Source organism: Dermacentor albipictus, chromosome 7, assembly GCF_038994185.2.
Source record: "Dermacentor albipictus isolate Rhodes 1998 colony chromosome 7, USDA_Dalb.pri_finalv2, whole genome shotgun sequence".
Taxonomy (NCBI): domain Eukaryota; kingdom Metazoa; phylum Arthropoda; class Arachnida; order Ixodida; family Ixodidae; genus Dermacentor; species Dermacentor albipictus.
Window position 1 is genome coordinate 69,858,630 of NC_091827.1, and position 25,526 is coordinate 69,884,155.

General features: G+C 47.9%; 1 protein-coding gene across 3 annotated transcripts in view; it reads right to left on the minus strand.

Annotated features, from left to right (window-relative positions):
- Positions 1-7,628: 7,628 nt before the first annotated feature.
- Positions 7,629-25,526, minus strand: part of LOC139048028 (uncharacterized) — a 178,142-nt gene continuing 160,244 nt past the window's right edge. For all 3 annotated transcript variants that reach the window (XM_070522378.1, XM_070522377.1, XM_070522379.1), the window contains 4 exons: positions 24,899-25,089; positions 23,655-23,713; positions 18,405-18,528; positions 7,629-11,966 (listed from right to left, as the gene is read on the minus strand). In XM_070522378.1, the coding sequence (XP_070378479.1) occupies positions 10,087-11,966; positions 18,405-18,528; positions 23,655-23,713; positions 24,899-25,089 (2,254 nt within the window). In that variant the 3' untranslated portion in view covers positions 7,629-10,086. The remainder of the gene's footprint in view (positions 11,967-18,404; positions 18,529-23,654; positions 23,714-24,898; positions 25,090-25,526) is intronic.

Sequence of the window (25,526 nt, forward strand, 5' to 3'; positions counted from 1 at the left end):
CGACACTACTGACAAGTTTTCTTTAGGACCTGCTACCATGATGTATAACTCAAGCATTCCACGAGAAAAGTTATTGAAAACGATGACGAAAGAAACGGAGGGGAATAGCCAAGCAAGCAGAGAAAAGAACAAAGGACAACAGACGTGATTTGACTAACGCAGAAAGTATAAAATATATTGTGGCGTTGAACATACCGAAATTGAACAGTGGCTTAAGGGTCGGGTTCATCGTTACTTGGTTTAAAGAAAAATTTGAACGCAATAATTAAGCCACTGTTTCTTCCATAATCCTCTTTTAACCGAAAAAAGATGGTCTGCGAAACCAAATGGATCTCAGAGGTAAGGCAGCGGTGGAATACAAGATGCGACCTTACGTGCACTTCAATAAAGAAAGCCTTACGAGGCCAGTCACGTGTCCGACTGCTGCGTATAGGAACCTTTTACTTTCTGGCGTGATTGGGATTCTTTACCTACCTCAGGCACTTTGAATCTCCGTCCGTCCGTCTCTCTGTCTGAGTGAGTGAGTGAGTGACCCAGGTTGACTACGCGTTTGGGCTTCCAAGTATGTTCTCGTGGTCTTGATGCTGTCGCGGTCGTTCCATCATGGTCATTCCACCTTGGTCATCCAACACTCGTCACACTCTTGTCATGTTATCGTCGTCATCCCATTGTCATCATTCCGCCGTCGTCACACTGCCGTCGTACCATCATTCCAGAACCATCATCACAGTGTCCTCATGCCATCGTTGTCATACCGCTTTTGTCGTTCTGTCGACGTAACTCACTCTTCTTCATTCTATCCTAATCATGCTTTCGTTATTCAATCCTGATTATGCCACCGCTGTCATGCCATTGTTAACGCATGCGTCGTCGCCACGCATGTGCTGTCATACCGTCGCAGTCGCACCATCGTCGTTCTGCAGTCGTCGCCATCACAATTTCATCTTGCCATCTTCATCGCGTTGTCGTCGTTACAACATCATCATCATTTCAAGATTGTCCTCCCATTGTCGTCATGCCATCGTAGTAATACTGCCTTCGTCGTTTCGTGGACGCCATTCATTCTTGGTCGTTTCCATCGCCGTCACTTAGTCGTCGTCATGCCGTCCTGGTCATGGTCAACTCTGGCGAGCGAGTTGACCATGACCAGGACGGCATGATGACCAGGACCAAAGGGGCGATACTGGAAACAGAGATTTCGCACGTAACCGAAGCGATAGAAATTTCCGAATAACCCCTACCGATTTTAAATGATACTCTTTTCAGCGGTACGGCGTGGCGGTACATTGTGTGGTCATACCCTACTACCCTGCGCTGTAGGATTGGGAAAGGCGAGAGAAAGATTAGGAGGGAGAGGGAGTTCAGTGGTGAAGTCGCGTGCTGTTGACGGAGAAGTAGCAACGAAACAAAGGCAGCAAACCGCAACGATCCTCTGCGCAACCCTCCCCCTCTTCCTTTTTACACTCGGAAAACCCACACGCTGTAGTCCTGTTTAAACTAGTATTGCAGCCACATCAATAGCTGCAACACCTGATGCGAAATTTACGTATCTGGTCTACTTTGCTGTGAACCTTCAGTTACCTCTCTATATATCGTTAAACCTTCTCTTTCTTCTCACTGACATTGTATGATTATCTTGTGATTGTTTTTTGTGAACACGGTGACATCTCTGCTTACGGAAGACGTACTAGAGAAGTGGCATGGTCACGTACTTGTGGCGAAGCGCGGATCACCATCACTTCAGGCACAAAATGACGAGACCCAGAGTCGCATCCCCAACAAGCGAAGACGGATGCCCGCCGACTATTCGCCCCAAGCACTGGGTTTGTCCAGGACTCTATTACGGCCATAACCACCATGGTGGCACTGCAAAACCTCTGGAGGTGTGGATTTTTTCACCTGCCGCGGTGACCAGGGCTGCCCTACAATTCCTGAGGGACTTCGCCCTAGAGACTAACGTGACCGGTCGGATCTAGGTCTTAAGGGGCAGAGTGGGACTTTTCTTCGCTGCTGTTTGGAGGTTCATTCCCACCTCTCTTTTTATACCTTACCGAGCTTCGAATACCTCTGCATAGGGTGCAGAGCCATCTGATCTTGAATACAATATATTGAGTGATGCGTTCTGCAGCCGTACACTAGCCACGCACTCGTCTTTTTCAAGCATTTTACGTATATATAGACGACGGAAACAAGTAGCATTTTCAGTGGTCAGAAGAGCCCCGAAGAAGTACCCCGCAAGCATATTATTATATATTGATCTAACCGGTTTTTGGCCAATACCCTCGAGTGGGTATGTGCCACTAACGTCTAGGCTCTACATCTAAATATATATGCGCGTGCTGTTTTGTGGGTAGAAGAAGAAGAAGAATCCTCGAGAGCGACGTATGGTTCAGCGACCGGAACGGAACCGAAGGTGGACTACTCTTTCAAGAAACCGTTTGTCCTTCGATCCGGTCAAAAAGCTCAGCAGTCCGCCTCGCTCAGGCCGCGGTTTCGCCAGTGGTCATCATGGCATCCAAGCTGCGGACCCAGGCCACACCCGGAGTGGCTACGATCAACCACGAGGGCCTGTACGGGATCGCGACCGAGTTAGGAGTCTCCATCCTGGGATGCCCGTGCGTTCTGACCTACTCGTTAAGCGAATACAGCAAGCTGAAGAAGGACGTCAACGAAGTGCGCCAGTGCATAGTGTTCCGAGGTGCTAAGGTAGACACTGACAGGCACGATCACACTGTAGGTGGCGTCACCGGGATTGGCGACAACCACTGTGTCACCGTGGCCAAAGTGCCGGTGACCCTGGACGACTGGCCGCATAAGGCCAGTGTGAACACGGGAGTGCATCGTGACTCATCACTTGGGAACACGGGCAACGATTCCTCCCCGGTAGGCCTGGAACCTCAAGGATAATTTCGTCCTGATAGCGAGGCAGGAGACGTCCGCTGCTTTGAGGCAGCCACTCAACCTCGTACTCTGCCTGAGCGTCAAGGACGGGACGTCGGCAGTGGTGGCAGAACAGCGGCGTTTTCCAAGCGTGCTGCGTAGTTACGATCCGTTATGGTGCTCGCCATGTCGATTTCGAGCCTCGCAGGTTAGCACGTGAGCAGTCTCCATGTGACACCATGACTAACAGGGCTGTTTCAACAAGGTGCACTGTGAAAGGATAACATGCAATACACCAAGTTGCTTTTTTATACCATTATCAACGTCTCGATACGTGGCCTTCTCCATGTAGCTAAATGCTTTGGGCATGAGCGCCACCACCGACACAGGACCAAAGAGCGACACGGATGGCTAAGCACAGGCGCCGCGCGCGCGCGCGCGCGCGCGCGTGTGTGTGTGTGTGTGTGTGTGTGTGTGTGTGTGCGTGTGCGTGTGTGTGTGTGTGTGTGTGTGCGTGTGTGTGCGTGTGTGCGTGTGTGTGTGTGTGTGTGTTTGTGTGCGCGTGCGGCTTTCTCGCGTGCTTCTTGTAATGAAGGGTTCTAATTCAGTGGATCCCTTCAACATGGTGCTCAGTATAATACACTGGAAGTTCATCAATGCGACAAAGAATTCGGCGGCAGCTGTTGAGAAAAGGCTCATGTATGTATTAGAGTGAGGTGTGCCCGAGCAACATCGCCTATCTAGCCACAAAGTGTTAAGACAGGATTTAGGTGACGGGGAGGAGACGCCCAATAGAGATGCACAATATCAACCGGCATTTTTACGGTCTAAAGCAGAAGCCTGCATTATCTGAAAAGCTAACGTACTACTAACGTCTATTTCAAAGAAAGCATATTACAGAAAAAGTAAGAAAGAAAAAAAACACAGTAGCATGAGTGAAATAACAGGGAAGAACCCTAGGGGAAAATAGCAACACAACCGCTTAATGCGCTTCGGTTGTTCAGCCTTGATCATTCGTGTCCTTTTTTACGCTGTCCTAATTTTACGATACACCATGAAACAACTTACCCAGCAGCAAGTCCCGTTAAGCACGATAACTAAGGCGACAAATATGCATTTGTTCGCTTTCGAGTAACCACCGCGCGGCATGGTCATAAAAGTCTAGTCTGCCAATTGGAAACACTTCGCCCGTTAATGCAGAGATCGATAGCTAAAACGTATTTATTAATTTCTTCGTGCTTGAGGCATTCACTTGCGCAGCTTATCTAGCATGCGCAAAACAGGCAAATGGCCGAAGCGGCGACAGGGACGGAGCGCTGGGCTAAAACCATGATATGTCACGGTAGCGCTTAGTGATCGCCTCGTTCTGAAACGCTGCACGGCTTCCACTAACAGTGTAATGCTGCTGACGTTGGTTCGCCTAAACTATGGTACGTACTAACAAAAAGGAAGGAAGGCCAAGGAATTAGGCGGTGGGAGGAATCGTAAGACCGAACGTACGGTCGGCTCTTGACGCCAGCCAAATCTTTAGTACGATTGTGAAGCTTGAAATTTCTGCTGCTCACTGCCGGTTTCTAGCTGATAGGGTAACGAGACTTACTGTCAATTTCCACATAACCGAGGAGATAATACAACGCGTTTCACGTTTCGCAAAGAGAGTCAGACTTCTCAGCTATTGCTGAGGACGTGCACATGTGCTGCATAAATACCAAACGTGGCATACTTAGGCGAGTTTCGTTTCGCTCACAGAGTTTTAACATGGAAGAGACTGCCGGCTATGAATATCGGAGTTCGCAGCGCGGCTCATGGCAGAGAGCTATAGGCCTTCTCCGAGAGTACACGAAGTGTGCGAGTCCTTATTGAACATAGCTAGCAAGAACTGTCGTCAGAACTTTGCGGCTAAGGCTGAGACTTTTCTTCGCATGAAATCTCTATCTTTGGAGAGCTTATTTATAGGGTGGCTTTATATGGGTCAAGTGACAAATGTTCAAGATTCTACCAGTTCGGTCTACTATGTAGCCGAGAGCTGCGGGTTAATGAAATGTAGTTTGAATAGATAATTGCAACGTTTTAGTTATTTATTAGGTGCAAGACTTCTAGAGTTGTGTGGCATTTCTGACAACGCAACAAATCACAGTCAAACTTTAAATGATACTTACCGAGCTGCGCTTTTAATTTGTGATTGGTGCTGTGCTTTGTGCCCACTGTTTATAGGCGCGGGTTATTCAGGTGTCGCGGTGACTACTAGTAAATCACATGCGTCGCGGGGCCGCATGTGTGTTGAAGATGTAAATTATTTGGATGTCCCCATTGTCATTATCCCAACCACCAGGGTCAAGGGTGAAGACGAGGCAAATGAAAAATGAGAGAGAAACAATGACAAGATGAAAAAACGGTATGAAAACGTCTGGCATTCTTTCTCAATAAACCTCCGCCATAATATCAAGCTTATTATTATACACCGATATTCATGTATGAAGCATATGCATGCAATGAATGAAGGTGTGCAGAAATGCGAGGCGCCAAACAACGATGTAGGGGAACTGTTCCCGTGATCCCTGACAGAGGCGACTGAGACAACTGGAAAAACAGGAAGCAAAGCAGATTGGTAATCCGACAGGGAACTTGTTTTACCAATCCCTCTCTCCTATCTTCATGAATACGCGCCATTTTTATGAATACGCTCCATAATAAAAGAGCGACGAAGTAGAAGGAGAGGAAGTAAGGAAGCGCAGCACGCCATCCGACGTTTCGCGTTCGGGACAACGTCTTCGGTTTTCTGCTTCCAGAGAACAAGGACCGAGACGCAGTGCTCAACACTCTTAGCTGCTGCAGGTCACCGGCGAGGAGCTGCCGCTCTCGACGTGAAGCGGCGCATGCGTAAGAAGCGTGTCTCGTTTCTCGGGCAGCGCTGAAGAGAGCATTAGAAGAATCATGGAGCCCGAGCCACCGCCGGAAGCCAACATTCCGATAGTGCTTATTAGCCGCACGGGCCTGCACGTGATCGTCGCGGTGCTGGGCATCGCCATCCTGGGATGCGCCTGCGCCCTGGCTTACTCCTTCGGCAACTACAACAAGCTGCAGAAGAACGTCGAGGAGGCACGCAACTACATCGCGTCTCGCAACGTTCAGGCCGGCGCCGACCATCAGGGCGAACACTCCGTTCCCGGCGATGTCAGCACGGGCATGTCCCGCTCGAACTTGAAGATCTCCGTCCTTGCGGTCCCGAGAAACGAGGCCAGGTTTGACAAGGGAAGAGAACGCGACGAAGACGAAAGGAAACGAGTAATTTCTGCGAGCGGGAACGCCAGCGAGCACCAGAAGGAGCCGTCCGGAATGCTGGCCAGCGCTTAGCACTGCGACACTGCTCAAGGCGACGATGTGCAACGGGGCCTCGAGAAGCGCGGCGGTGTGCCTGTGTGCATGGTGACGTGTGCAACTCTGCCGACCGCGGCGTGCACTATACTGCCCTTCGATACGAGTCGAAACGTTTGGCGCGTATGAACATTGCCGACGCCGCGTGAAGCATATTCTCGCTCATCAACAGTAAGAAATGACAGGCTTTCAATGCGAGTTATAAATATGATGTATATGCGTTTTTTACTATCTCTGATATACTTTCTTGCGAAGTAAAAGTAGTCCAGCGATGGCCATAGCACAGTTCTGGCGAGACATTATGCACTGATAACAAGCGCACAAATACAAATGAGTGCGCCTGTTTTGTGTTAATTTCGTGCTAGGTCCATACAATGGCATCCAAGTGTCAACCCATCCAACGACGTTTTTCTAAGCTAGAAATCATGGACCTGTGACACCGTTACAACGTGAGACCATATTTCCACACCATTAGGAAAAGAGAGTTCTCGAGTACGGGCTTTCAGTTTTACATTTTCTATTTCTGTAGATCCATCCTAACTTTCTCGTGCACTGTGCGTCCGTGAAAGTCTCTTTGCTTTGCCTTCATATTGCTTATGCTATAAGGCATTAAGTTCTGCATGTGATTTCCCCGGACGTATTTGCTACTAGTAATAGTCTTGTTGAAAGGAACGTGAACGCCCCCTATAAATCCAAGAGACACCTCTTTCGTTACCCCGTTGCACCAACGTCTCAGTTACCATTCCAAGCTTTCGAAAAGCCGAGCGTATTTCTTCGGTTGCTGTCGAACCTTGCTTCTTTCAGCTGTGGGACACATGTGAACACACTTAGGTGCTTCTATCAGGAGGCGGGAGTTGTCGAGAACGCACCGCAGAGGCCTTGAAGTTTTGTAAACTTCTGATACTGCGCTGAATTTGTGGCCCGTGCTTGGTAGTATTCCGTTACTAATAAGTAAGAACAAAGAAACGAAAAAACTTCAACCTGATTTACAAAGGCCACCAGTTCCTGCTCGGCTCCTGCTCCTGCTTGAAAGGGAGACCCGACAGAGAGTGATGACTGTTGGTTTTCGGGACATACGCAATCCCCCTTATCCCGGTTCTTCGCCATCGTGTGAGGGCACAGAAACTAGACACGATCCCATACAGGTTGTATGAAGTAAGGTTAAAACTACACACCCGCATACCAAATTGTCCGGTTTACCAGTGTCCTCTTTTTCGCCGGACTTTGTAGCTATACTTGTGTCCCCTCGCCACACACACAAACACACACACACGCACGTACGCAAGCACGCGCACACACTTTAAGGCTAATTTTTTATAGTGTTGTGCACTATGTTGGTGCACATGGTGCCCCAACAGTTTCACACAAAGAACTGGAGAGAGCAGCCTACGGATGTATTTGCACAGCATGACAGCTCATACAACAGGTATTGTTAAATCTATTACTATGTGCGCACATGAAACTGTGTTTAGAAGCTTTATATAAATGATGAGAATAAATATATGGATATACATTCCTATGCTAACGGCATTACTTGGCAGTATATCTTCTATTGATAAAGAGAGATACAAGAACGAGTGACTCAAATTTATAACAATCGATCCTTGTATAGCTGTCACTGCGACATACTCGTGGGCCGAGATAATTCTCAGACTCCGAAGGGCGGGCACCAACACCGTAATAGTACATCAAACACTGCGTAAAAAGCTACAGTAGAAATTTTTTCATTGCTCCTTCTGCACAGTCTCACCATAGGAATCTATAGTGACCACCGCTGGTCCTGAAAAAAAAAAAAACAATTTCGCCGTTCGCATTGCCCTGAGCAATACTCAACGTCAACAGCAGCATGCACTTCGGTAGGTGTTTAAGTGACACTTCAACAGCGTTGAACAAAAAAGTTGAGGGGCGGGGCAAAAAGGAACATTGCCGTAGGACACTGACAAACGCATGATGATGCAATAATTACTTAGCACTATGTTGGCAATGCCCGTAAGCAAGCGAGTTTTCTATTTAGCGTTGCAAAAAAGAAGCAGTGCGTCAGGGACATATCATGGACACTTGGAATTTGCCCATTAAGCATAAAGTAAAATTTCTTTCGTTCACTATCGTTAATTGACGAGCAGGCTCAAACCCACTGGACTGCGCATAAGGCATTGAACAAGAAACACCAATTGAATACATTCTTTAGGTGAAACACTGACTGGTAACATAGCAGTAAGACTTTGCCACGCTCAATAACGAATAGTGGGGCTGAGACAGCGTTAAAACCGTGCCCATGAGACGTTCTCAGCTATGCGCACACGAAAGCGTTCTCTTGAATATAGAAAAAAACATCGCGCACACATCGCGCACACATCGCGCACACGTGAAGACCATTTTCGCGGCATCACAATGCGACATATATGCTCTCTTGTATGTTTGCGAGAAGCCGCGCAGCCTGACAGAAACTTGCGTGAATGCTAACGCGAAAGTCAACGCAGCGAACCTGCTCTACTTTCTCACTGGCATCATAGTAATGACCCTGAATATTAATGCTGAATAGACCATAAATATGACCGCTTGGCGCAAACAAGGAAGGAAGGAAGTGCCAAGCGATCATATTTATGTTCTCCTCAGCAATATGAACCGACTAGCCCAGCGACATGTACTTCTGAAGATTAAGTCGGGAGTAATACAATATGACTGGGACCGACGTTTTGCATTGCTCTGGCGCAATGCACAAGTACCCTGGTGACACAAATTTCTTCGAAAGGTGGTGAAATCGATGTGTGCTTATGTTGTGGACAGCATGCATATGCTGCAAGAACACAGCAGCGCTTGTGTCGTGGTTTTGGTGGCATACGCGTAACCTTTCAGAGTCTCTCTGCTTTCTGGGAACTTCATATTTGCGTTTTATGAGACCTTTTGAAAGCATGCCGCTTTAAAAAAAATAACGTCAAGATTATCTCCCGTCGTTATTCGCACAAGTGCTCTGCGTGATTCACCAGCTTGGGCGTTTGGTAAGAACGTCCGTACCCTAGTGTATTGCTTGTAGGTTTGTTTGTGAAAGTTGTCTTTTTGAGAACCTGTGAGCGGATGTGCTATTCTGGTGAGCACTCTGTGCACTTAGAAGCACGCATACACAGGCTGGAGATGGCGAAGTAGCTGCCACTATAAGATCCCCAGAGTTCCATAATCAACGAATGCACTTAATTAGCATTCGATAGCTTTCGTTGATTTTGCAGCATTGCACTCTTTCCTTTCTACCTGCCTGTCAGGTTATTTTGAATATATTCGTGAATTAGTGCTCTAGGTTTTTCATATCTGCGTTCCTTTTCCTGCAAAATATGACGCTTTCTGGAAAGTAAGCTCAAATGATCAGTTTTCTTTTTGCTTTTTTGCGGAAATTACTCGTACGTTGTACTTACAGGTAATAACAAACGGCTGATTCTCGAGAGGTGGCAGAGCAACGTTTGGGAAAAGCACTAGCTAAGTGGCTGTGCTCGTAAGCGTTGTTATTTCCTGTGCATATGTGTATTCAAAATTATTGGGCTACTGAGGACGTGACCGGATCTTTCGCGTGACCCCGTGATGGAGCTGTTCTGCTACTCTCGGCGCCGCGATGCTTAAAGACAGTGACGCAAATTGCCGTCACTCTCTGAAGCTTTCAGGCTGTAGTATTGCAGCAACTGCCCTGCCATACGGCTTTCGGACAGGATCCATGACGTGCGCCGTGGTCTTTGAGAACTGGTAGCAGTACTACACTCCGTCGTTCGTTATGAATCACCATTAACACGCCAAGGAGGAAATCCATGCAACTGCTGAGCGCAGCTTGGGCTGGACACCAGTCTTCTACTCGCGGTCAGTCCTGGCGACGATGAAGGTCACCTGCCACTTCTTGTTGTCCCTTATCTTGTTCGTGGGCAGCCAGAAGACGTTCTTCTCGCGACCGTGCCGAACTTCAAACTCGAGCACCCCGTCGTCGTCGTCGACGCCATCGCTCACGCTGCCGCCGTCACCACTGCTCGCCGCCGGACTCGGGGGCACTTCCTCTGGCGAGGAAGAGCCCTCGGACACGTTGTCCGGCCTGAGCTGGACGCAGTTGACCACGATGTCTCTCCGGGCGGCCTCCAGGAACTCGCTCACGCGCACGGTGCGAGTGATGGCCTCGATCTCGTCGGCGGCGGCGACAGCAGCGGCCGTCGGCGGCGAGGGCTTGAGTCGCATGGTGACCACATCTTGCGGGAGCACGTTCTTGCGCAAGCTCCGGCTCACTCTCTCGAGGAGGACCACCTCGTCGACCCTCCGGTCGTCCGGCAGGATGCCGTCGCCCTCGTGACCCGAGTCCGTCTCGCTCGAGTCGCCCTCGCGTAGCCGCACTTCTCGGGCTAGGGCCTCTGTGGCCGCGTCCGCCGGGACGACGGAGGCTCGCTCGGCCGACGTGGCGCTGCTTCCCTGTTGGCGAGCCTTGATCCAGTCCTTGAATCGCACGGCCTGTTGCTCGCCCAGCGATTCGCGTACGCTCGAACGGAACTGCTGCTTCTCTTGTTCGTCTATGGCCGCCATGTTGGTGCGCTTGGGATCGTGCGGCACCCAGAACGGCAATAGCGCCGAGCTTCGCTTGGGCGTCGTCGAAACCGCGTCTTTTGCTTTCGAGAATGGTGGCCGCCTCGGAGTGACGGGTTCTTCTGGTCTCGTCGCCGCAGGCGAGAACTCCCGTGGTTCGGTTGGTACTTCCGTAGTCTTCTGAGCCGCGCGAGACAAAGCTCTTCTATCTTGCAGCGCTGCAGCTTGCTGAGCTCTCGTAGCACCGGAGACTTCAGGTTCATTTGATTCATCTGTCCTACTCACGCTTAGGCGCCCTTCGTGTTTCTTTAGGTAAGGAAATACGTTCCTGTTGGCGTCGGCTGTCGCTTGAGAGGATTCTTGGGCTTTCGTGTGCGCTTTGCCCATGGAGTCGAGTTTTCTTTCCAGTGCTGGACCTCGGGCCGCGGGGACTTCTTTAACTGTCCTTGTCACCGTCTTTCCCGCTCGAGTTTCGCGTTCCCTTCGCCCTGTAACTTCCCTCGTGAGAGACGTCGAGCGATGCTTCTTCCTACCGGACAAACCTTCTTGTTCCGAAAGAGCCCCGTCCGTCGCCGCTGCCCTCTCCAGAGACTCCTCTTCGGAAATCCTGCGCAGGTTCTGCACTGAACCGTGCAGTCTCGACGTCTCTTCCGTCACCGTGACCCTCGACGCCATCTCTTCTCTCCTCCTCCTCAGACGGTCCTCTTCCTCCCTCTGTTTTCGAATCCTTTCCACCCTCAGCCGGGACGCCTGATTGCTTGCCACTTCCGTGGTGCTGGTCGATGCCTCCTTCTTTGTCCTGACGGTCCTCCTTGGCGACCTCCTTGCCGATGGCTCGGCGAGCTGAACCTTCTCGGCGGGCCTCTGAGGGAACACTCTCGACCGGACGTGGCCGTAGCCCGTGCTGCGGGCGGCGGAGGGCAGCGGCGGAGCACCCCTGACCACGGTGAACACGCTCGTTAGAGGACTCGGCAAGATGGCGGGCAAGAGGTTCTTACGCCCCACAGGTTGCGAAGGCTGAACGTGCCGGGCTCTCTGTGGGCCCGCTGCTTCTGAGGGCGCAGTACCGGCATCTCCTTCTTCGGTTAACGTTGCCGCGACCATGATTGCTGTTCCGCTGTCTTCGGTCTGGTCGCCGCGTCCGCCGACTTCCTTCGCGCTGGTTCCTGGATGGGAAGAAATTTCAAGAAAGAAAAGTGAAGAACGGAAGATTTCTAATAAAGCATTGGTTACACGCGCAACAGACAATTTATTGCGCATACTTATGCAGTAGTTATTTGGCGGCAATGGTGTTAGCCGCTGCTAGTTAAACGCCCCAGATGCTCTCCAAATAATGTAATCTAACTTGTAGGGACTCAACGATCAACTTTGAAACTGATAAGCAGCATATTTTGTAACCTACATACTGTGCTCCTGCAAAATGTTAAAGTAGTGAGTAGCCCTTTCGGGGACTTTCTTTATGACTAAATATGCGTAAGGTATTAACGCAAATTTGATTATTTTTCACAACTCACCCAATTAAACTACTTATTCGTAACTAGGTCAATACATTGCCGACAACGCATTCTCTGCAATCCAGCAGTTAGAATAAAAAAATAATTGTATACAGCTTACGACAGCTTTTATATTTCCAGAAACCACTGTGTACATTTTTCTTGTGACGGGTTCTCACGGGACACTTTTGACTATGGGATGTCATACTAATACCTTGTCTGTGAAATACATTTAAAATCAGAGCATGTTGTGTGCCTTTCTCTCCACCTATAGGTGCTGTTCAGCTTTCCATACTCTGCAGGCTGAAAATACACCAACTCACTGACTTGCTAATTTTTCTAGCTAATTTACAATGTGAGTTATGTGTGACACTGTATAGCTATGCTCTTTCCCGACACGATAATCTGTGAAGGAGAGTGATTACAAATTTATTTCGTTTAGGCAGGTCACTCTAGTTCAGTTTTGTTTCAAATGGAAACGAGCATGTTTTCTCGACTCACCCCTGAGCTCGTATAGCTCAATGCCTGACATTTCAGACGAACTAGGCCTTAGCAGAGCCCCTACAACAGCTGCCCAGGAGCGATACACAAAACGGTCGACAAGACTGTCGTAAGCAGATGCACACGATGCACTGACGATGTCGACGGTGACATCCCACACAACATATGACACTGAACCGTGAATGCCCACTCGCACTTCACCCTACGATGCGCCCCAGCACCTACGAAGAGTGGACATAGCCTGGTGGAGACACGCAATGCCGGAAAGCGATATTAAAATCCCCGTTAGACTTTCTATGGGAGGAAGACTTTATGACCTGTTTCCGACTGTGCTTCCCTTCGCCCCGTTCCCATTTACCCTATAACATTTCCACCACACATGACAACAGTCAAAGCTGGTGATCGTAACCGAAATGAAAGATTGCAGTCTAGCCTCAAAGGCGAAAAATTGAAATTGATAGCAAGGCTGAGCATCGCGCTGTATAGGCGTCTCAGAACGCTGGCGTTATGAGGACCGTTTCAGCAGCTGTCGCAGCGGTCGCACATGAGATGATACCAGAAGTAAAACCGTCAGAATTTGACAAAACAGAATAAAAAAGAACAGCAGAGTTAGCTTGAAGTTTGCAGGCGGTTTCACTGAGATGAACGTATACAAAGCGGTGTGGTATTTCAGTTCAACACGAACGCTAGTGAGTGGGTGCATAACAACGCTCATGTCAGCAGCGGACGGTAGAACGCTGCCCTGCCTCACCACCGATCCACTTGGGTGGGGCGCGTTGACGGTGCGTCTTCCTTCGCTTCGTCGTTCTTGCAGTAAAATGCAATCCGCGTGTCTGGAAATTTCTACTCCACCACCCGTGCGCCGCACATGAGCCATCGATAGCGGAGCAGCACGTCAACGCCGGCGCCGACGGCGTGAGTGCTCCCCCAGCATCCGTATAGTTACTATCGCTACAGTAAAAGCCCAAAATATTGAAGAACACTGGTTTTTATCGTGACGTTCACTGTACGTTTACTACCCGTTCCGCTCAGACGAGTGTATACACGCCGGTACTTCGCAGAAACGCCAGAAGCTTTAGCTTTTGTTCACCATACCTGCTAAGTAAAGCAAACACATTGTGAAAAAAATGCTTGCGTTTCAGTGTGTTTAAGGATTGCTAGAAAGCTGAGGGTACACTTGAAAAAGAAATTAGCGCAAAAGGCCACAGGCATAGTGGATGATTGTATGAAAGCTCTAAGAGTGTATCACGTATTACCTTGCTACAAAATCAGGTCGAGGTCCGCATGCCCCTTTTTTATCACTTTTTGCGTCCGCCTTTAGTGCAAAGTAGGACGCGAAACTTGCGTTTGCGTCGACATATTCATCTCATATTTACATGGCGTCTCTCGCAAGTTGTGTCAAAATCAGATAATATGCGGGTGCCACGTAGCTGGACTGAACTAATGTAATGCTGTTTGCTGTCTCTTGGAGCAAGTGACTATATATATATATATATATATATATATATATATATATATATATATATATATATATATATATATATATATATATTGTGTAACACCTCAGTAGAGAGCTAAGTTGGAATGGTTGGTTCATGTCGGTAAAGAGCAGATTGAAGCAGCAAGACAGTCCGGTCCTGTGTGGCGCTGTGTAAAAGTACGCACTTTACAACTATTCGTAATGTGCCCGGCTGTTCTGTGCGTCCGATGATGCTTATGATACAAAGTATCTGCTAAGACAATATTTGTCACTGACAGAATTACTTGGCACATCAGAGCCGTACAAAGTGTGTGGAATTTGGGCAGACACTCATTATCTTAGAGCCCTGTTGAGTGTTTCCTACTGCTTCAGTTTTCCCTAGGCGGTTCTCTACAGTACGCTCCAGAAGGGCGCGTCTCCCTTATTTACGTGGACTCAAACGTGGCCATTTCGCGCTTCTCTTTAAGGTGAAAGCCTTATATATGCCCCATGAAGCGAAAAATAAGGCGTCCATCCAACGTCCGGTGTTAATAATAATATTTCGGGTTTTACGTGCCGAAACCACTTTCTGATTATGAGGCACGCCGTAGTGGAGGACTCCGGAGATTTCGACCACCTGGGGTTCTTTAACGTGCACCTAAATCTAAGCACACGGGTGTTTTCGCATTTCGCCCCGATCGAAATGTGGCCGCCGTGGCCGGGATTCGATCCCGCGACCTCGTGCTCAGCAGCCTACCACCACAGCCACTGAGCAACCACGGCGGGTAACCATGCACATATTAAACATAGCATGTTTCGGGAACCTTCACTGAGCCAACGCGGCCGTAATGCGAAAACATATTTTGTAGGGGTGTGCGAATATTCGAAATTTCGAATACGAATCGAATATTTTCCTTATTCGAAGCGTATTCGATTCGAGAAATGCATATTCGGAAATTCCCGAATATTCGAAGATGGCCCAATAACGGTAGAAACGGCGAATATTCTGACAGACGGAATAATTGAACAAGTAACGAATTATATGCTTGCTCCGCGTTCTCCTCAGAACATGTTTATTCACTGAGAACTTCGCATGACCGGCTCATTATTTGTATGCTCTGATTCAGTCTATCTGCATGACGCCCGTGAGACACGATCAGTTTCAGTTTATTTTTACCAACCTTTATTCTATGCCTCTTTCATAACCATATATGATGTCCTTTAGGGCTCTGTAACTATATGCGATGAAATATGTACCCCCAAAGCGTTACCTGGACAATCTTTATATGTTTGGAAATTAAAAATAAATAAATATTTCCGAGGAGAACGTTGCATCGCCATCGACGACTCCCGCCTTGTGTTCCCGCTTTTCTCATGTAATCGCGGCTCTCTGCTACCTGCTGCGCTGCTTCTCGAGACAAACGCAAAACACGCTAACTTCGCCACTGCGCTATTTGAAACTATCTCAGTGCTGATACAGCCCTCGATCAGGTGTGTTCTCTAAGAATGGCATCAACTGCAGGTGACGAGCCACCGAGCAAGCAAGAAAAGAAAGCCGGAAGAAGTCTCCTTTGGCGGCACTATACGCAAAGCTCTCGCCGTCGACAGCTCGGTGCAAGTCGTGCGAACATACTCTTGAAATACCAGCGGGAATGACCACTACTATTCAAAATCAGATGAAGCAGCATCCTTTGGTGATGGAAGAGTACCAAAAAGAGGCCACTGCAAATCCTCCATTGAAGAATCAACCGACACAGGATGATATTCTTCAGCAGAGACAGCAGTCATTGTCTCAGAAGAAAGAAAACGCACTTCACCAGAATGTGGCAGCCATTCATTTCTTCACCATTTCTGCCACATCAGTTCGAAGCACTGGTCGAAGCAGCTGTAGAGTCGTGCTACAGTCAGCCACCTCGAACAAAATTGTCGCGTGTGCTCGTCCCGCGCATGTACAACGACACAACAGCAAAGGTACGACACGAGCTGCTAAAAGTACTTGAACATGGAACAAGCACTCTCGCTATTACGAGCGATATCTGGACGTCGCGTGCCAACGAGGGGCTTGTAAGCCTCACGTGTCATTTTCCTGCGGTGAAGTTCGACATGAAAAAGTTGACTTTGAACACGCGACACATGCCGGAGAGTCACACGGCTGTGAACATAGCTGCGTCATTGGAGCAGCTATGCACCGACTGGGAGATACCAATCGACTGCGTGAAGTACATCGTGACGAACAGCGGCCGCAATATCCAAGCGGCCGCAACATCCGAGCGGCTGCCAGGAGACTGCCTTAGCTCCAGCGAGCCTGCTTTGCGCACACTCTGCACCTAGTGATCAGCGATGAAATGTGTACTCCGACAATCAACACACTCTGCAAGAAGGCTAAAGCGATTGTAGGGAACTGCAAGCATAGCCCTAGTGCACACAAAAGACTGATTGATCTGCTGACGTAGCTGAACAAAGACGTGCTCTATGTTGTGTAGGATGTTGACACAAGATGGAACAGTCAGTACCTCATCCTCTCAGGGCTCCTTGAAATCTAAGAGTCTATCAGACTTGAACTCACCTTTTCGGACACGAGCTTAGATACCTTTAACTCTGCAAAGTGAAGAGATGCAGTGGAGTTTTTGGAGGCATCGAAGACCTTATTTGACGCAACTGTGATCTTAAGTGCTGGAAAGTACCCCTCATTGTCCTGTCAAATTCCAATTATTTTTGGAATGATGCATTGCCTCGAAGATTACAAAGGCAACTCGGCGTTTGCTAACAATCTCGCAAAATCTGTCAAGACTCGTTTCGCTAAGTGAGAATTTCACGAAGTGGTCAACCTGTTTCTTGATACAAGCTTTAAGTTCATCAGGCGTCTGGTTAGATTATCTGGCATTGCAACAAGGGAGCTCCGCGCAGCTCGCGTAGAACCCAGTGAGGACACTGCCATGCAAGCGTCGTGTCCTGGTGTCCACTGTATGGAAAGCTTTTGACGGTCTAGTGATGAACAAGGAGAACGCACATTTGGTATCTGCCTCTCAGAGGGAAGTTACACACTATACGGAAAAGCTTCTTCTCGAAAGGGGCAAGGATCCTTGTGAGTGGTAGCAGTCCATTGGCCGCTTCACGTACTCGCCCACAAGTACTTCGCCATCGCTGCCACCTCAGTTCCAAGTGAAAGTCTTTTCTACCGTTTGAATTGTTGTTGTCACAATGCATACAGCGCGTTTACTTTCTGAACATGTTGAGCAGTTAGTTTTCCTTCATGATAATCACTAAAAAGTGCATTACATGACTGAGAGCATTACCTGTCATTACCTGTGCGCATTATCTGTAATGAGTGTCTTTTTAACCTGCAGCAGCGTTGTAAAATGCAATATTTTTAACAAGCGTTATAAAGCTATTGTTACCACATCTTGCAACTTTTTAATACTACGTACGTACATATTCGATATTCGATTCGATATTCGAAGACAGTTTTTTGCCTTATTCGTATTCGATTCGTATTCGAAAATTTCAATATTCGCACACCCCTAATATTTTGGAATCCCTGACGCCACAGTGACGTAGCGGCTTCGGGGTTTCGGCGCGAAATTCAAATACTGATACTTCGACCTTCATTTTCTCATCTAATAATCAAACTATTATTTTGAAATGACTGCCTAAGGGGTTCTCAAACACTGCTTTACTAGTCTAAACTGATTTATTGTTTCGCTTTAGTGTCCCTTTACATCCAATGGTAACAAAACCAATGTGACCAATTGATGACATGACGTTCCCGGCGCTGGACCTGCTGTGGCTTGCACTACGAAATCCCACAGTGAAGTGAATGAACGTGAATTAAAGTACATTAAGGTGAAGTTTGCGGGAAGTAATTTAAGTTTACCCTGTGATTTGATCCCACTAGATCAATGAGAATGTGAATCGAAATCGTACTCGCGAACGTCGATCTCGGGAAAGTGCCTTAGATTACAACGAAGCACGCACCAAAGTATACCAAATAATAACACGTTGTTTACGTACATTGGCAGCTCGATTTGAGCGCGGAGCGAAGGAAGGAAGTAGGTGGGTTCGCCTGGAACGTAAGCGTGAACTGCTCCCGTAAAAAAAAAAGAAGCCCGTGGCGCGACGCAGTGTGGGTGCTCGCCGCGAGGTGGCACTACCTGTTCCGACGCTGCGGTCATCCGCGGCCGGCTGGCTCCGCCCGCACGCCCGGCTGACGCATTCCAGCGGGCCATCCGATACGGCTCCCGACTCGTGGTGCTCGTCCGCCTCGTCGTCGTCCGTCTGCGCATGCGTAATCAACAAAGTTACTCGACCAGAAGGGTGACGTGACCCGATATCCCTATCTATTGCACCCACGGTTTGGAGTGTTCGGTTCTAAAGGGGCACTAAAGTGAAAAATTATTTCTCCTGCATCGGTAAATTACCGTTCTACGACACCAAAAACACCACTCTTACAACGATAAGACGTTTGGTAAGCCAGATAAGGCGCAAGAACGAAATACGGGTAGCGACGCCTACTTGACTTTCCGCACCTGGGGGTTGTGACGTCTTGGATTTTGATGGCATCTTCTAGGGCCTACTAATTATATATAGCGGTACAGATTGACTATATTGCGTTCTAAAGGAACCAAATATTAAACATCGCAAGTTTCGGGAACCTTTATTCAGCCAACGCGGCCCAAATGCGAAAACATGCTTTGGAATCCCTGACGTCACGCTGACGTACCAGCGCTGGGGTTTCGGCGCTAAATTCAAATACTGATACTTGGACCTTCATTTTCTCATCTAATAATCAAACTATTTTTTTTTAAATGACTGCCTGCAGGGTTCTCAAACAATGCTCCATTAATCTAAACTGATCTATTGTTTCGCTTTAGTGTCCCTTTAGGCTTTCAAAGTCAGCTTCATTTCTCCGGAATGAAGATTCCGTTTCTTTGCTCGTTTCTTGATTCATCCATCAGGTGATTGAAAGGTACACGCTACTTCATTCTTTGAAAGGCACAGGCCTGCGCGGTACATGCAGCACAGTCACAGCGTAAGCTGTAACTAGAGGGCCTTCGCGGTGAAGTCTCTTTGCGTGGTTTCCACGACAACGAGCTGAACTTGTCCGCCCGGCGTGGACGGCGAGCTGCGGCTTGCACAGCTTTCTGCACAGTGGTCTGCTGAGCCCAAGGTTGCCTGGTTGCAGCCGCGCGCGCGGCTCTACGATTCGCTTCTTCAGCGGCGGTTCGTACTTTGCGAGGAGGCCCCATAGTGGGTACCACAGCGTCTTATATGCTTTCATTATGCGCTTAAATTTTGAACGTTCAAGCCTGGGAGCAATGCGTATCGGACACAGGGTGGACGTCCTCGTTTCAACATTCGCCCAGACGTTGACGGTCAATAAAATTTTATATTATTGTTATTCTTTTTTCGGCGACAAAGTACTGCAGTGTGAACATTTAATCTTAAAACCCTTATATTGTGATTGGAAAGCTGAAGCAGATTCCTTGCCTTCACCTCCGTTTCTTAGCTGACAACCGCCTGTCGTCACACTCTCAGAGCACTCAACGAGTTGGACGGTGCCACGTGTACGGGCACGAAGTTTGCGCCTGCATCGTGATGGCACCACCTAAACTCCAGAATCTTTTGAGCTGTTTAGCCCCACTGTTTTGTCACCTACGGAATCTGAAACATAAAGCCTAAACGTTTACTGAAAACATGCGCCAATGAGAGTGCTGAAAAAAGGAAAAGATTTATGTTAAGTAATCGTCGACCAATGGCGGTGTGTCTTTATGCAAGAAATATAATAATCGAAATAACAACTGACGGTATTCCTTATGTTCAGAAAATACGCACGATGAAATTTTAAAAGAACATTTATATTTGGAAAACACTGCAGCAGGTACACGCAAGAAAAAAAACACGAAAAAAAGAACGAGAATCGCCTAATACTTGCTGTATCCCTTAGCAACTGCTTAAGATAGCGGCCTGGAAGATGCAGGGATAAGAGAAGACCATCTTGAACCTCAGTGGAGGAGGAGGAGTAAGCCTGAACGAAATGCAATGTAACTCGTAGGGGTGTGCGAATATTAGAAACTTTTGAATAACGAATCGAATATTGTCCTATATCTTATTCTATCTTCGAATCGAAGAGTCGCTCGTCATAAAGACGAATATTTTTCGAATATGTTCTGGATAGCTCAAAGCGTCAACTGGGCCAAATTAAGCACGAAATTGGAGCAATATTTTGGTAAATTTCATACCCGCGGGCACCGTATAAATGTAAAAGAGGAGAAATTACGCAGTGGAGCCGGCTACGTCACTCGCAGAGTCGTATCTTTGCCGCTTTTACGTCAATCATACACACTCTATGAGCAGTTCTGTGCATGAGAAGAAACTGCTTCTTTGTTCGTAATGCTCTATTTGTGTTTTCATTAAAGAACGCTTCACGACGTGATATGTAATGACAGTAATTTGCTGACGTTATGAATTCTAGGACGTGAAAGTCGCTTTATAATAATTGGGAAAACGGCTATTCATCATTCGAAACCTATTCGAAAAGTATTCGCTATTCGATTCGATTCGCTTCTGACACTACTCGATTTGTATTCGATTCGGTCTCAAAAATTACTATTCGCACACCCCTAGACTAACTCAGCAATCGGTACTCTCACCTATAACTGTCTTCTGCAAAACTGCAGTCTAGATAACTCGTTCGTTGGAGAATCAAAATTTAAAATGAATTAGGGATTTAGGTCCCGAAGCTACACAGTGCTTTATAAGGGACGCCGTGTCGAAACCAACGTGGATGAAGACCATGCGCAATTTGATTCAAGTTGTGGCGCCTATGCGACTTTGATCTGAGGAGAGATGCACAGCTCTTTCTGCATGCATATGCCACTGATCCCGAGACAACAAATTAGACCGAACGATACGAGAATGAGCTTGCCTGGTCGCACGGTGTGTGAAATACAACCACAATAACAACTTGCCGTTTCTAAGAGGAACATTAGATGCAGCGTTTAAGTACCGGGACACCTCAAACTGTACCTTTTGTGCGTAAGGGCTGCTTCAAACCCATCACACAGGGGGAAAAGAAAGACCCTTAGGCTTTGTGCAGCAAAATAAGCTGTAAATTTTAGCCGCTGCCGGCTGAGAACAATGCTACAGTTCCTGGGCTGTAAGCTTGACCGCGGTGATCCGCAGCAGCCACTTGTCTGATGCTCGCAACCATACCGGGTGAAAATTCGAGGCCTCGTGTTTTACAGAAAATTTTAAAACGCAAGAAGGAAATTTTTATTTTCGTGTACTGAGCTGAAAAAAAAGCAAAAAAAAACAAGACCAATCCTTCTGACGCCTGCTTTGATATAGTAGTTTTATTTCCTTTAAGAATCCTCCTACTGATTCTTGCTTTCCTTGTATTCTTTCCCGCCATATTCTTTTTCCTGGTACCTCTCTAACCGACGTTCCCGTGGGTCTTTTTTCTTCTTTTCTTCTCGCGCAGTGGAAGCTACACGTGCATACGGAAATCAACAAACAGTAGCGTACACATGCTCGGACGATTTGTTTCGCCCACTCGGAACTTAGCCGGAACCAGCCCACAGCCTCGCGTGCTTCGTGATCAATGACTTTAGCACGCCGTTCGCGTAGCCGCCGCACCATGCCGGACCACTCGGAAACGTTACACCTCCGAGTGACCGTCCGCCCCCTCCCGTTTACCCTGGACACCGACCGACGACATTATGGAAGATTCATACGCACACTCGCATAAGAGCAGCCGGACAAGTTATGTAACCGGCGCGTTGGCGCGCATGAGGCGGAAATGTGCGCGAACAACCGAGAACGGCGACATCCGCTTCCGCCCTCGCCCTTGGCTCGGGAGTGCGCGTGATCTCCGGGAGTTGCTAGGGCAAACACTGCGGGAGTGGCAGAGCTACGTTTACAAATCTGCGACTATGCAGGCGGCACAACTACGGGGGATGCGCACGCATGCATATATGCTGCTTGTAGGCGGGCGTGAGTTCGTGCTCGGCGTCCACGTAATGCCCGCACCACTATCTCTCTGAGTCGTAAGGTAAAGGCCGAAAAACAAGAGACCAGGTGTGCGTTTGGACGCGCAGAGCTAGGCGGAAAGTGCGATCGTTGGTAAGCGTAACGATCTTTGGTAAAGCACGCACGCACACACGCACAAACAACGGACGACGACCGAGACCGGGTATACGTTTCGCGCGGAAACCTCAAACTTTGCCCCGTGACCCTTCTCTCGCGCGCTGGGAGAAGCCATCGAGACCTCGGCAATTTGGCGAACACGACCAAGCTCCACGCCGAATGCGAACGCCGTTCTCCGCGAAAACATCGTTCCTTCTTGACGGCCCCGTCCCGGGGGACCTCGTGTCGCGCGCCTACGTAGCCGGGTCGGCCTGGCGTTGCGGTCACATGTTTGTTTAGCCAGAAGAGCGGCGGCGTTACAGGAGGCCCAACATCGTAGCGCGATGCGGCGAGACTATAGCTTCGAAGATTCTCTGGAAGGCTATGTGGAAACCGCGGGGTCTTGCAATAAGGGGCCACCTGGCGCCCACGCATGAAGTCAACGAGCCTCATTCGTCTCTGCCGAGAGACGTTACCACCACCGCGTGACGACCTCCGCGTGCGTCCGTGACGGTTGGTGCATGGTACGACTGGAAAAGACGAATGCGCTACATATTTATCGCCAGCGCAAGCATGGTGTAGAAACATACTGGAAAGCAAACTGTGACTTAGGCGTCACACAGGAGCACTTAACTGCGCGTATGGACCAAAGTAAATCAACATGCACTCCTACGTGCAAGTTTCTCAAGCAATGAGCAGCCCGGACGCAGATCTTGTTTGGATGTCAGCTGTGCGTGCGTAAAGTGCCGAAAGCCTGGCAGATGCTCAAAAACGCCATATTGCCGAGATAACCAATAAGAAAACTTACTACTTCTGCGCACGCGCTGAGCAGCCTGGAATTGAAGCAATGTATGCAACTGCACCAACCTTACCTCCTTCCTGAAGACATTTAGTGGGACTGTAGTGTCGTTCGAAAACTGCCGCAAGAATAGTGATCCGAATGTTTAACGGTTCGCGTTTTTATATCGTGCAGAATATCGCAAGCACTTTCGGTAACCGCCGATGTCAAAGCAGATTACTATAGCTGTGCTTAAGAACTAACAAATCAGCAGCACTAAAACATTACACGGAAGAATCAGTTTCAATTTGTTGATGGATAACTCGAAGTTTAGAAAGGTGCACTTAACTTATAATGAAATACGCGATGCCTTGGAAATGCAATCAATTTTGTGCAAAGATAGCAGCCTGAGAGAAACCAACATACCACTCTTGAATATAGAGATACGTACACTTGCGTCAGAAAACTTCAGAGATCCTAAAGGTGTGAGAGAACTAACCTTCCTGTACTTCGGTGGTACCTTGCCATCGTTTGACGTTGACAGGTCCCTCAGTTGTCCTGCAAAAGAAACAGAGAAAGAAAATAGAAATTGTGAAGGCACAATTATACGTATGTGAGAGAACTCATTGTTTGTTTTATACTTGTACTTAATTTTTTTGCTTTAATCTTATAAATTAATAGCTCTGCGTCAAGAAAAGATATGAAGGTTCTGTAAAAGGCCTCCACTAGATCACTGAAAGCGGACACATTTGATATGTCATTTTAAATCTTATGTGAATTCGTTACGTTGTGTACATGGGTTCCGCAAAAACTGTATTTCCATCTTACCAAATTTTTTGAGATTCATGTGTAACATATCAATTTCGTCTGCTTTGGATGTACTATTAGATGCAATTCAGGTAATTGTGATATCATTTTTTACTGCTGAGTTAGGGCGTTGTAAGCTTGATAGTTTAGCTTTCTGTAAAATTGCGAGTTTTGCCACTTCTTAATAAAAAATGTGTGACCTACATCGAAAATTCGAAACCAATCGACACTAGATTTAAAAATTTTCTTTGGGGTGCATCAAACCTCAACCTCGCCAAATTTGGCACAGTGGGTGCTGAGAAAAACGAATTCTCCTTTTGCATGTATTTAGGTAGGAGCACCCGAGCTAAAGCTTCCTTTAAAAACAAAGCTTAAGCGTCCTAAAAGTACTAAACTAGCTTAAGGCCAATATTGCAATTTACAAATTGTAGCGCCGGCGCGTTCGTAGATCGTATCCACTTGGAACGGATTCTGAGGATGACACCAGGTTCGAGATGTGTGCTGTCAAACGCGCGGTCAAACTGCACTGTTGCTCCACTTACATTGTTTTAAAAAGAACACGCCGTTGTATGCACTGAAGCACAAAAGTAACTGGGATGCCAATCTATTTCTTCGCACACTTAGGGAATGATTATTTGCAAGGTGGTGTCATCTTCAGAATTCGTTTCAAGTAGAGGCGAACTGCGACCACAACGGATGCAATTCGTAAATTAGAATATGGACCAGAAAATAATAAACTGAAAAGTTAATTTGCGAAATTTTGTGAACAGTATAATATGCAAGTTGATTTCTTGCGCAAGTAATGCCAATCTGTACAAGTAATCTAGGTCAGGCACGAATTGTGCTATCTGTCATAGGGGATGCAAAAAAAAAGTGGTGCAGGTAAAAGAAATCTATACGACACTATAAACAGAATTCGCGTAGCTCAGCCCTTACCATAGAGGTACCGCTCGTAATTGCGGAAGGTGTACGGTCCCATGAAATCCCGCATGCCCGGAGCCAGGACAAGCTCCCGGAAGCGATCCACGAGCCGCTTCACCAGCACGTTCTCGTGTGTCCGTCCGCTGCGGATCTGGTGTCGTTTCAGCTCTTGCAGCTCGCTGAACAGTTGTCGCTCCACCCGGTACCTGAGGAAGCAATAGCACAGTCCCACTGTGGTCAGCCAAGAAGGCCGGCAGCTTTGCTGCATTTCAGCTCCAGACAATTTCTAGCCACTCGTTGTTGTCGCGTCTCTGACTGACTCATGCGCATTTATTTCAAAACAGGAGCGCACGCTGGGTTCCCAGCGAATAACACATAAAATGTGTGCAGGTGCAAAAACCAATAAATTCAGCTGTGTTTCAGAGTATGTTTGGGCCCATTGATCTGGTTCTGTAGATGAGCGCTGATTACAAATTACAAATCATCCTGAGGCGCAAGAACTGAGTCTTGAATACTTCAGTGTAGCGATGCCTTATGCCTTATTCTATGCTATTCTTGTCATCCACCACACACGTCCGCCTGATCGCGTTGATAATGTGGGCAGACCGTCGCTCTGACCAGTGGCCAAGCGCGAAAAGCCTGA